The sequence below is a fragment of the Scyliorhinus canicula genome, chromosome 10 (genome assembly GCF_902713615.1).
Source record: "Scyliorhinus canicula chromosome 10, sScyCan1.1, whole genome shotgun sequence".
Taxonomy (NCBI): Eukaryota; Metazoa; Chordata; class Chondrichthyes; order Carcharhiniformes; family Scyliorhinidae; genus Scyliorhinus; species Scyliorhinus canicula.
The window spans coordinates 5,359,150-5,372,847 of record NC_052155.1 but is presented as its reverse complement, the minus strand read 5'-3'; the positions used below and the strand labels follow the sequence as shown (position 1 = coordinate 5,372,847).

The 13,698-nt window shown below is 48.1% G+C and overlaps 1 protein-coding gene across 5 annotated transcripts in view; it reads right to left on the bottom strand.

Moving 5' to 3' along the window:
- Window positions 1–13,698, bottom strand: part of LOC119972206 (uncharacterized protein YMR317W-like) — a 106,118-nt gene that overhangs the window by 28,898 nt on the left and 63,522 nt on the right. The window contains exons 5-6 of one of the 5 annotated variants that reach the window (XM_038808554.1): window positions 9,298–13,326; window positions 8,014–9,207 (exon numbers count right to left, since the gene is read on the bottom strand). In XM_038808554.1, the coding sequence (XP_038664482.1) occupies window positions 8,014–9,207; window positions 9,298–13,326 (5,223 nt within the window). Of the gene's footprint in view, window positions 1–8,013; window positions 13,327–13,698 lie in introns of all 5 variants that reach the window. The other 4 variants (XM_038808553.1, XM_038808556.1, XM_038808555.1 and 1 more) reach the window with 4 other exon arrangements.

Here is a 13,698-nt window from a genome sequence, read left to right as displayed (position 1 = left end):
ACCATTTCATTAAGGCCCGCAACCTGCCCTACTCCATCGAGGAAGTCAGGTCAGTAACCTGTGACTGCCACATCTGCGCCGAGTGCAAACCGCACTTCTACCGCCCCGAGCGCGCACACCTGATCAAAGCATCCCGCCCCTTCGAACGTCTTAGCATTGACTTCAAGGGGCCCCTTCCCTCTAACAACCGCAACATTTACTTCCTGGCGGTTATCGACGAACACTCCTGCTTCCCCTTCGCCATTCCCTGTCCCGACATGACCACATCGACCGTCATTAAGGCCCTACTCTCCATCTTCTCACTGTTCAGCTACCCCGCGTACATACACAGCGATCGGGGGTCCTCATTTATGAGCGACGAGCTGCGTCAATTCCTGCTCGACAGGGGCATCGCCTCTAGCAGGACGACCAGCTATAGCCCTCGGGGTAACGAACAGGTCGAGCGGGAGAATGGTACCATCTGGAAGACCATACTACTGGCCCTCCGGTCCAGAAATCTCCCTATTTCCCGATGGCAAGAGGTGATCCCCGATGCCCTGCACTCTATCCACTCACTCCTCTGTACTGCAACTAATCAGACCCCTCATGAGCGTCTTCTTGTTTTCCCCAGGAAGTCGTCCTCCGGATCCCCTCTCCTGACGTGGCTGGTCACCCCCGGGCCCATCTTGCTCCGGAAGCATGTGCGGGTGCACAAGTCCGATCCGTTGGTGGAGCATGTCCAGCTACTCCACGCTAACCCGCAGTACGCGTATGTGGAGTACCCCGACGGTCGGCAGGACACGGTCTCCCTCAGGGACCTGGCACCCGCCGGCGTGCGGCCCCCCCACCACAGACCCCCCCTCCCCTTTTTCACCCCAGCACCCCACTCAGCTTCCCCATCCCTCATCCATGGCGTCTCCGCGGCCAGCTCAGGTGACGGAGACTACTCGAAGTCTATCGCTCCCGGACTCCAGGACATCAGCAGGACCATCAGCCGATCCGACGACAACTCCTCCACTGCGGCGTTCGGCCAGGACGTCAAGGACCACCAAAAGACTGATCGAATCCTTCCAGAGTTCTACAGCCCCATGGACTTTCTTTTTGTAAATATCGTTATGTCTGGGCCAGTGGGAAGCCCCCAAATTCGATAAGGGTACGGAGAGAAAATTATTCTCCCGACGGCTACTCATATCACCAGTCCCCCCCCCCGCCTTCCTTCTCCGTAAGGGGTGAATGTGGTGATATGATCTGCATATTCGTCTGCCATTGGGCCAGAACGTCGGCTTACCATTGGCCCTGGTCGGTCATGTGCCTCTCGACCGATTGGCCGAGAGGCTGAGTTCACCACGCCTCTATTAACGAGGTATAAATGCTCAGACGCCTGACGATCGTCCCTTTCCATTGTAGACGATCGCAGAGCTGTGTTCTAGTCAATTAAAGCCAGACTTTGGTAAATCACTCGCCTCGCGTACAATCGATGGTACATCACTGACCAACACTGCTACCCCTCGAGCCCTTCCATCAAATCCAGAGTGAAACACTTGGCTAACCCAATCCTTTTTAAGTCTCACCTGGTCCTTCACCCTCAAGTGAGTCTCCTGCAGCATTGCCACATCGGCTTTCAGACTTTTAAGATGCGCAAGCACCCCTGACCTCTTGACCGGACCTCCTAGCACTCTCACGTTCCACGTAACTATCCTTACTGGGGGTCTCTCACCCCCCCCCCCCACCTTTCTTATCCACCAGCAACACACCGCCGGGCCCTGCCCCATAAGCCTGACCCGCCCCTGTCCATTGTTAACATCGAACCCCTTCCCCCCCTCCCGAAAACCCCCCCTACCTTTCCCCCAGAAACAACATCCCCCAGCATCCAACCCTTCCTCCCCCCCTCTCGCTCGCCTCGTAGGCCCATTGACGCCTGCTATCCAGGCTCCAACGTCCGTAGCCCTCCTCTCCTCTCACCTCCGTTCACTAGCTGACTGACTTTAGCTAGCTAGTGCGGGTGGCTCCCCCTGCCAAGACTTTTCCTCCCCTTCCACCCAGTCACAGAGAATAAAAAACCAAACCCAACAATCCAACCCATACAATTCAACATAACATGTAACCGTCGCAACACACGAAAACTCCCAATAAGGTGACTGCTCCTTTCCTATTTCTGACGTCAACCCATACTACCTGGCAGATCCTCCTCGAACTGCCTTTCTGCAGCTGTTATACTATCTCTAATTAACAATGCCACCCCCCCACCTCTTTTACCACCCTCCCTAATCTAATTGAAGCATCTATAACCAGGGACCTCCATCAACCATTTCTGCCCCTCTTCTATCCAAGTTTCCGTGATGGCCACCACATCGTAGTCCCAAGTACCGATCCATGTCTTAAGTTCACCCACCTTATTCCTGATGCTTCTTGCATTGAAGTATACACACTTCAACCCATCTCTGTGCTTGCAATTACTCTCCTTTGTCGGTGTTACCTTCCCCACTGCTTCACTACATGCTTTGGCGTCCTGAATATCAGCTACCTTAGTTGCTGGGATACAAATCCGGTTCCCATTCCCCTGCCAAATTAGTTTAAACCCTCCAGAAGAGTACTAGAAAACCTCCCTCCCAGGATATTGGTGTCCCTCTGGTTCAGATGCAACCCGTCCTGCTCGTCCACCTTCCCCAGAATTTGCTCCAATTATCCAAATACCTGAAGCCCTCCCTCCTACACCATTCCTGCAGCCACGTGTTCAACTGCACTCTCTCCCTGTTCCTAGCCTCACTATCACGTGGCACCGGCAACAAACCAGAGATGACAACTCTGTCTGACCTGGCTTTTAACTTCCAGCCTAACTCCCTAAACTTGTTTATTACATCCACACCCCTTTTCCTACCTACCTACGATATCTTTCGTATAGTCAAATCTAGAAGTAACAAAGGCATGGATGAGGTTTTCGGCAGCATGTGAGCCAAGGCATGGGTACATAACAATGTGCTTATGACTTCAAACTTAAATCCAATTGTCAATGAAGCCCTGTCAAGAAGGTTGTCTCATATTGCTTAAATAATTAGCTTAATCCAGCAGAGCCTCAGCATGCGTAGAACTTCAGCTCCAAGATGAGAATAGAATCCACATTCTTGATAAAGGGTACATTTTGTTTTTGTGGAAGATATTGCAATTGGCCGTCTGATATCAAGACCCTGCTGCAAGCAGCCTCTTCTTCCCCTTTCTTGCTAATTTTGCATGTATATTTGCAGCTACAGTTCTGTGATGTTACAAAAATAAACATTTATATTTTTTGCATGTATAGAATCTGTAGTTCCAAAGTAAAAACAGGAAATGCTGGACAATCTCATCACCAGCTTTGACAAAGAGTCATCCTGACTTGAAACGTTAGCCCCGCTTCTCTCTCCACAGACGCTGTCAGACCTGCTGAGATTGTCCAGCATTTCCTCTTTTTGTCTCGGATTCCAGCATCCACAGTAATTTGCTTTTATCTGTAATTTCAAAGGTTCACTCCTACCTATTTCAAGTAAAAATGTTTTAATCTTCCCATATTCAATCCTTTTGCAATTCTTTTTCCATTTTTCCTAACGTTATATTAAATACCAAAGTTGGAACAAAGGAATAACATTTTGTTTGGATGAACTGCAATGTCTAACTCTAAATTGACTTTGGTGCGATTCACCCAAAAAATTTCTGTGTTTGACTTTGGGCGCATTTAGTGGGGTGTTTCTTGGCGGCTGCAGATTCGACAAACATTGTGCTATTCAACGGCATTTGCCGTTTTTGTTTTGGGCCACAGGGAGATTTTCTCTGCCGAGGCCGCACTTAAGAGCAAGAAAGGCTCCTCGCAGATCAGGGTGCCATTTTGAAAGGCTGCCCACCCCCTTGCACAGTTTGTGATCCCCCTCACCCCACCGGCCTTGGGGAGGCCCCCTCACCCCACCGTCCTTGGTGAGGCCTCCCGGGCCCGATCACTGGCAGCGCCAACCTGGTGCCAGGGTGCCACCCTGCCCTGTCCCCGACCACCCAGGGATCTCCATCTGGGGGACCCCCAGATGCCGTGGTTAGTCTACATTTGTGAGGACCAGTACTAAACGGTCTCCCAGGTGCGGCCGTTGAATCCCAGGCACCTGGAGAATCCGGCGAACATATATTTAAATAAGCAGATCTGGATCATGCCCAGGGAGGATGAGATCCAGATCACCACGTCTTGCAAGATTCCATTAAATCTTGTGAGACATTTCAAGCATCGCAAATCTCACAAGAGGCTACTCACAAGTTTCAATGGCCTCGTCCCGATACTAATGCGGGTGAGATGAGGCCGCTGAATAGTGCCTTTAGTTTATCAAGCATTCAATCCATCTGCGAATAGAACTGGCGCAAGGCCAGATCGTTTCAACAGCCGGACTTCAATAGCATGTCACTAGTTGATTTTCCCAACCACAGCAGCTTGAAGATCAGCAGGAAGCAGCTGTCTGGCCATTAAAATCGTATGGCTGGTGGTGCAGCTGGGGATAAGAGGGAATGGATTCCAGCACTGTCGTTATGAGGGTGGGGAGTTGTTTGACAGAGATCATGCTTGCAGAAGAGGTGGAAAGTCCATAGGAGGGTGTGGTAACCACTAGTGATATATTGCATGTATTACGGCACTGCCCGTGTATTACAGGTACTACAGTAAATCCCTGCCTGTAGTCGGTGTATAAAAGTGTGTGCTCTCCTGCGCTGCTCCCATTCTGGTTCCAGCTGCAGCAGGCACAACATCTTGTGCAATAAAGCCTCGATTGTTTCACCATTCTCGTCTCGTGGTAATTGACGGGATATCAATTTATTGCTCAAGGTTTTAAAAGATGGACTTCCTAATCAAGCCTGATCGCCTGCAGCTGAGCCCTTACGCAGGCAACACCACGTCCACCTTCGACCACTGGCTAGCTTGCTTCGAAGGCTACCTCAGAGCAGCCACTGAAGAACTCTCGGACCCACAGAAGCTCCAAGTCCTCTACTCACTGGTAAGCCCTGAAATTTTTCCCCTCATCCGGGATGCGCCCACCTACTCCGAAGCGATGACGTTACTAAAGGGACATTACGTTAAGCCGGTGAATCAAGTGTATGCCAGGCACTTCCTGGCCATGAGACGGCAACTCCCGGGGGAGACTCTGGATGATTTCTTGCGGGCCCTACAGATTCTCGGTAGGAACTGTGACTGCCAGGCAGTTTCGGCAGTCCAACACACTGAACTATTAATCAGAGATGCTTATGTCACGGGCATGAAGTCTACGTACGTTCGCCAGCAACTATTGGAACGGGGTATGCTCGATCTTGCACAGACTAGGCAGCTTGCTAATTCACCACAAGTGGCCTCCCGTAATCTGGAGGCCTACACCCCCGACCATGCGGCACCCTCGTGGGCATCGTGGGCCCCACCAGCTGCCGACTCGAGCTCACCACAAGCCTGCGCCACACGGCAGCCAGCCAACTCCGGGGGGCCCCAAGTGTTATTTTTGTGGCCAGAGCAGACAAACCATGCAGCGCTGCCTGGCACACAGTGTGATCTGCAACGGGTGCGGGAAGACGGGCCACTTTGCTTCCATTTGCCAGGCCTGGTCGGTCGCCGCTGTTTCCAGGCCCGGCATTGCTACACCCCCCATGTGTGATCCAGGCACGTCGCCACCTTCTCCACCAGAAGCTACATGCGGCCCGTGGGCGCCTCCACCACAAGTCACGTGTAGTCTTCTCCACCACAAGTCACGTGTAGTCCGTGGGGTCCGCCATCTTTGATGCCGCCCACCATGTGCGCCCGGTAGGCGCCGCCACCTTGGACTGCGCCTCAGGACCCCTGCTCGTCGGGCCGTTCGCTGCCCGCTGAGACCTCCGCCACCACTGATCAGCCCGGGACCTCTCAGCATCTTCCGCAGCTCGCCTCCATCACTGAAACAGTCTCAGCCCCACAACCTCGTGATCGCTACGACAATGGTAAAGATCAATGGACACGAGACAACCTGCCTCTTTGACTCCGGGAGCACAGAAAGTTTCATCCACCCTGCTACGGTAAGGCGCTGCTTCCTCCCGGTGCTCCCCGTCACCCATAAAATCTCCCTGGCCTCCGGATCTCATTCCGTGGAAATCCGGGGGTACTGTGACGTGACTCTCACTGTTCAGGGCGTAGAGTTCAGCAACTTCAGGCTCTATGTCTACCCCCTCTCTGCGATGCCCTGTTACTAGGTCTTGATTTTCAGTGCCATCTCCAAAGCCTTACTTTGAAATTCGGCAGACCCCCCCCCCCCCCCGGTCTGCGGCCTCACGACCGTTAAGGTCGATCCACTATCACTGTTTGCAAACCTCACCGGACTGCAAACCCATCGCCACTAGGAGCAGACAGTACAGTTCCCAGGACAGGACCTTCATCAAGTCGGAGGTCCAACGGCTTCTGCAGGAGGGGATCATTGAGGCCAGCAACAGCCCCTGGAGAGCTCAAGTAATGGTAGTGAAGACTATGGAGAAGCACAGGATGGCCATTGACTACAGCCAGACCATCAACCGGTATCCCCTCCCACGCATATCTGACATGGTCAATCAGATTGCGCAGTATCGAGTCTTCTCCACAGTTGACTTGAAGTCCGCCTACCAGCAGCTCCCTGACGCGCTCCACACCATCCGGTCGCTCCTCTGCACCGCCACTAATAAGACTCCTCACGAACGCGTGTTTTTCCTTCCCCAGGATGTCCACCTCCGGGGTCTCGCTCCCAACATGGCTGACAGTTCCTGAACCCGTCCTCCTCCGGAAGCATGTGCGGAGCCATAAATCGGATCCCTTGGTCGAGAAAGTCCACCTCCTCCATGCAAACCCGCAGTATGCCTACGTGGCACACACCGACGTGCGCCAGGACACAGTCTCCCTCTGGGACCTGGCACCCACTGGGTCCTCACCCACGACCCCCGATCTGACACCGCTCCCCCCCCCGGTTGCCTCATTTACCCCTGCGACACGCACCCTCCCTCCAGCAAACGTCACCGCAGCCCCCACCCCAGCAGGATCCGTTCTCCCACTGGATCCACTCAGGTGTGACGAAGACGAGGACAACACGCTCCCGGAGTCGCAGGTGACCACGACGGCGCCCACATCACCACCAGAACTGAGGCGATTGCAGCGGAGGGTCAAAGCCCCCAACAGACTTAATCTGTAATTTTTCGTCACCCCCGCTGGACTCTTTTTTAAACAGGGGGTGAATGTGGTAAACACCACTAGTGATATATTGCATGTATTACCGCACGGCCCGTGTATTACAGGTACTACGGTAAATCTCTGCCTGCTGGCTCCTCCCAGCAGGCGGTGTATAAAAGTGTGTGCTCTTCTGCGCTGCTCCCATTCTGGTTCCAGCTGCAGGAGGCACAACATCTTGTACAATAAAGCCTCGATTGTTTCACCATTCTCGTCTCGTGGTAATTGACGGTACATCATAGGGAAGGCCCAATATTTCTCTCTGAAGCTAGAGAGCACTCAAGGTCCACCAGGAATATTTAGAAAAATATTTTTATAAAACTACTCTTCTGATCCTGGATCCATTTTATGAGAACTCTGTCCTCGCATCTGCCTTTAATCAATCCTGCGTTAACTTTGTAGTGGGCTCCAATGGCATAATTGGAGACTGGTCTACATATTTAGAATGCTTTTGTTATCTTTCCGAATGTTAAACTGTAAAATTGCAACAAAAGTATAACATGTTAAATTGTTAGGAGTTGTACCAACATCAAAATCAACGGGATAAATTTTAAATCACAGACTGGAATTTAGTTATGAGTACCCTTGCCACCTGCAATTTGGAATTTTCATTGGACAAATTGATGGATAAGTCCTCTACACTTTTTTAACACCCTGCTCCCTCCCACAACCTTCCTATGTCCTGGTTACTCCAGGACAGCAGAGTTATATTTTAATGGTCTGTGGCAGAACATGAATGGCCAAATTTCTCTTCCTCATTCTCAATTCTCATGTCCAAAACTTCTTACCAAATCTTTCACTCTTCATCTAATTTGCATTTTCCTTACCAGCATCTCCTTCACAAGTGGATGATGGTTTTTCCTGTGCATCCCCTCCTTCCCCACCGCATACAGAATCTGTAGAGCTTTGACAAGATGTATCTTCTTCGGAGAGAGGAGCAGGTGAGGCTGCATCAGCTTTTTTGTCTTTGGATGCAGCACCTTCAGCAGAGCATTCACCAGTATCTTCTTTAGATGCTTCAGGCTCATCCTTCAAGTGAATTTCTGTCACTCGATGAATGGTAGATTCGTGGTACACAGTTATGGGTTCAAGGCAGGTTGATGAATCACTATAGTTCACAATACAACATTTTGTGGAAAGGTGCATGAAAATGGGCTTATTGGTGGGTAATGTGTCACTTTTACCCCCACCACCACCACCAGGACTTCCTTGATTATAGGGTGCAGCTTTACACATACTATTTTGTGGACTAAATGTTGTTGAAGGATCAGTGGATGCACCATAGGCAGATGATGGGGCCTTATACAAACATTGCAATGTAGGATCCTGTGTATCTTGAGGACTTGCTACATCTGGTCGAGAGGGTTTCTGTGAACACTCACTACAGACCCCACATGGATTTGATTCTTCATAAGCTGAGTTCTTTTTACATAGATCACATGAATGTTCTTGGCCAGTAGCTGCGACTTTGCTTTTTGAAGTACTTGGCGCCTTCTTACATTGATCACACGAAGGATCTTGACAACTGAATGAAGCATTAGCACTTGGAGCAGTCGATTTATCCTGTTTAATAGATGATGCAGCATTACATTGACCACATGCAGGATCTTGACAACCTGATGAAGGTTTGCCACTTGGCACAGTCAAATTATCTTGTTTTGTAGATGACGTCTTCTTACATTGACCACATGCAGGATCTTGGCAGCCAGATGAGGATTTGCCACTTGGCGCAGTTGAATTATCTTGTTTAGTGGATGACGTCTTCTTACATTGACCACATGCAGGATCTTGGCAGCCAGATGAGGATTTGCCACTTGGCGCAGTTGAATTATCTTTGCAACCAGATGAGGATTTGCCACTTGGAGCAGTCGCATTATCTTGTTTAGTAGATGACGTCTTCTTACATTGACTACATGAAGGATCTTCGCAACCAGATGAGGATTTGCCACTTGGAGCAGTCGAATTATCTTGTTTAGTAGATGACGTCTTCTTACATTGACCACATGAAGGATCTTCGCAACCAGATGAGGATTTGCCACTTGGAGCAGTCGAATTATCTTGTTTAGTAGATGACGTCTTCTTACATTGACCACATGAAGGATCTTCGCAACCAGATGAGGATTTGCCACTTGGAGCAGTGGAATACGGTTGAGCAGATGCTGATGATATTGCATTACATTGACCACATGAAGGATCTTGACAACTCGATGAAGTAGTGCCACTTGGAGCAGTCGAATTATCTTGATGAGTAGATGATACTTTTTTGCATTGGTCACATGCATGGTCTCCACAACCAGATGAGGCAGTGTTGCTTAGAGCAGTCGAATTATCTTGAGTAGATGATACCTTCTTACACTGATCACACGCATGGTCTTGACAACTAGACGAGGCATTGCTACTTGAAGCAGTTGAACAATTTTGAGTAGATGAAATTTGCTTACACTGATCACATGAATTTCCTTGACAACTAGATGAGGCACTTGGAGCAGTTGAATGATCTTGTTGCGCAGATGACACAAGCTTACATTCATCACATGCATGGTCTTGACAGCCAGATGAGGCATTGCTACTTACAGCAGTCGAACACTCTTGACGAGTAGATGAAACCTTTTTACATTCATCACATGCATGGTCTTGACAGCCAGAAGAGGCGTTGGTACTGAGAGAAGACGAATTATCTTGATGAGTAGATGAAACCTTTTTACATTCATCACATGCATGGCCTTGACAGCCTGATGAGGCATTGGTACTGAGAGAAGACGAATTATCTTGATGAGTAGATGAAACCTTGTTACATTGATCACATGCATGATCTTGACAGCCAGCTGAGGCATTGGTGCTTGTAGCAGACGAAGTATCTTGAGCAGATGACACTTTTCTACATTGATCACATGCATGGTCTTGACAAGTAGACGAGGCATTGGTGCTTAGAGCAGATGAATAATCTTGATGAGTAGATGAAACCTTCTTGCATTGATCACATGAATGGGCTTGACAACTAGAGCTACTTGAAGCAGATGAAGTATCTTGACGAGTAGATGAAACCTTCTTGCATTGATCACATGAATGGGCTTGACAACTAGAAGAGTTACTTGGAGCAGATACTTCATCTTGACAAGCAGATGACACTTTCTTACATGCACCACATGAAGGGTCTTGACAATCAGATGGGCGATCACCACTCTGACCAGGTGACTGCTGACAGGTTGATGGCTTCTTACATTGACCACATGAAGAGTCTTGACAACCAGATGAGGGAGCACTGCTCGGTGAAGGTGAAGACTGTTGACAAGTGGAAGATATATTCTTACATTGACCACATGAAGGGTTTTGACAACCAGGTGAGGGACCACTGTTCGGTGAAGGTGAAGACTGTTGACAAGTGGATGACTTCTTCTTACATTGACCACATGAAGGTTCTTGACAACTAGCTGAGGGATCACCACTTGGACCAGATGAACACTGTTGACAGGTTGACGGTGTCTTGCTACATTGATCACATGAAGGAACTTGACAACCAGTTGAGGGTTCATCATTCTCCGAAGGTGAAGACTGTTGACAAGTAGATGACTTATTCTTACATCCACCACATGATTCTTCTTGACCACCCGATGAGGGATTACCACTCGGAGCAGAAAAAACCACCAAGCAGGTGGATGACTTGTTTTTGCATTTATTACATGAGTCTTCTTGACAATCGGATGAAGGATTATCACTTGAAGCAGATTGACAGGTTGATGACTTCTTCTTACATTGATCACATGAATGTTCCCCACAAACAGGTGAGGGGTCACCACTTGAATCTGATGAGAATAGTTGACAGGTAGATGACTTTTTCTTACATTGATCACATGAATGTTCTTCACCACCTGTTGAGCCATCACCATTTGGAGCAGATGGTAACATTTGACAAGTAGAAGACTTTTTTTTACATTGATCACATGAATGTTCCCCATCATCACCTGATGCAGATGACTTCTTCTTACACTGATCACATCCACACCCATCATCACCTGATGCAGATGACTTCTTACACAGATCACATGAATGTTCTCCACACCCATCATCACTTGATGCAGATGACTTCTTCTTACACTGATCACATCCACAACCATCATCACCTGATTCAGATGACTTTTTCTTACACTGATCACATGAATGTTCTCCACAAATATCATCATCTGAGGCAGATGACTTCTTCTTACACTGATCGCATCCACACCCACCATCACTTGATGTAGATGACTTCTTACACAGATCACATGAATGTTCTCCACCCACATCATCACTTGAGGCAGATGACTTCTTCTTACACTGATCACATCCACACCCATCATCACCTGATGCAGATGACTTCTTACACAGATCGCATCCACACCCATCATCACCTGATGCAGATGAATTCTTACACAGATCACATGAATGTTCTCCACACACATCATCACTTGAGGCAGATGACTTCTTCTTGCACTGATCACATCCACACCCATCATCACCTGATGCAGATGACTTCTTACACAGATCACATGAATGTTCCCCATCATCACCTGATGCAGATGGCTTTTTCTTACACTGATCACATCCACACCCACCATCACTTGATGCAGATGACTTCTTACACAGATCACATGAATGTTCTCCACATACATCATCACCTGATGCAGATGACTTTTTCTTACACAGATCACATCCACACCCATCATCACTTGATGCAGATGACTTTTTCTTACACTGATCACATCCACACCCATCATCACCATTTGGAGCAGATGGTAACATTTGACAAGTAGATGACTTCTTCTTACACTGATCACATGAATGTTCTCCACACACATCACCTGATGCAGATGACTTTTTCTTACACAGATCACATCCACACCCATCATCACCTGATTCAGATGACTTCTTCTTACATTGATCACATGAATGGGGTTGACAAACGGGTAAGATCTCAACACTTGGAGCCTTTTCTTGACGGAGAGAGGGATTAATCTTCAAACCATCAAATGGTGGAGGTGTTAGAGGCCCCAAAGTCTCTTGTGGAACAGATGTACATACTAACGTCTCACCTGGAGCTAATTGATAGATAGGAGGGGACCTAGAGCTGTATTGAGGTGATATGGGTCGGTAAGCAACTGGTGCCATATTTGCATATTGAGGAGGCGCCCCTTGCTGATAGAAAGATGGAGGCTTAGACTCAAATGGAGATGGTACAGGCTGTGAATAAATAGGTGGGGACTGATATTGAGGTGCCCCTGCTTGTTGGTAAATAGTCGGGGACTTCCTTTCATACTGAGAAGTATCTTGAGGAGCAGGTGCCATTGCTTGCTGGTAAACTGTTGGAGACCTCCTTTCATACTGCTCTTGAGAAGCAGGTGGGGACATAATCCGTACAGGTTCCTGACAAATCTCTGAGTTTTTACTGCCATAACTAGCAGGTATTGGTTCTGTATGTGTAGGTGAGGACATAGTTTCACATGGAGAATGTTCAGTTGAGCCGTAGACATGCATAGTCTTAGCATCGCTCGAAGGTGCATTTCCTTGATGACCAGGCGATGATCTTGCATCATATGCAGTACGTAAACCCTCTTGACGAACAGGTGAACTTTTAGTCATGTAATCATATGTAGCAGGCATAGGTGGTTGACGAAGTGGTTGTGCCATAATCAGTGTTTCATATGGAATAGGATCTGTACGAATAGCAGGGGCCATAATCACAGGCTCAAGTGGACCAGTTATGGCTTCTTGATGATAGTACGGAGCCCTAATGTAAGGGTCATATGGAGCAGGGATTATTTCTTGATAATATGGAGCCCTAATCAAAGGTTCATATGGAAGTGGTACAGCTTCATGGCGAATATATGGTGCCCTCATCATAGGTTCATATGGAACATATTGTGCCCTAGTGAAATTGTCATATGGACCAGATCCTGCTTCTTGTCGAGGGATAGTTTCAGCTGGATTGGGTGCAACATCATGCACAGATGGACAAGGTACGGCTTCATGATGAACAGAAGGGGTCTTCTCACAAAAAATTTTAGTCATAACTTCCTGATTAATAAGTGAAGAATCCTTAGATAATGATTTTATGTTTCGATCAGCGGAGATTGTTCGGTGTGTCTTCCCATCAATATTTATAGCTATTATGATTTGTGAAGAAAGAAGTAAAAGTATTTTTTAGTTAGAGTAAACTAAAGAGCCAATGCTAATAATTTTCATAAGCATAAATATACCTTTATTCAGTAGTCCACTATACTTAATACATAAAACAACAGAGTGAGATGAATTTCAAAGAATTATGTAGAATTTACAGCACAAAAGCACGACATTTAGCTGGCCTTTGCTGGAGTTTATGCTTCACATCAGTCTCCTACCCACACTTCATCTCACAGAATCACGGAAAATACAGTGCAGAAGAAGCCCTTCAGCCCATCGAGTTTCCACCGACACATGAAAAACGTTTGACCTACCAATCTCATTTACCAGCATTTGGCCCATAGCCTAGATCTCAC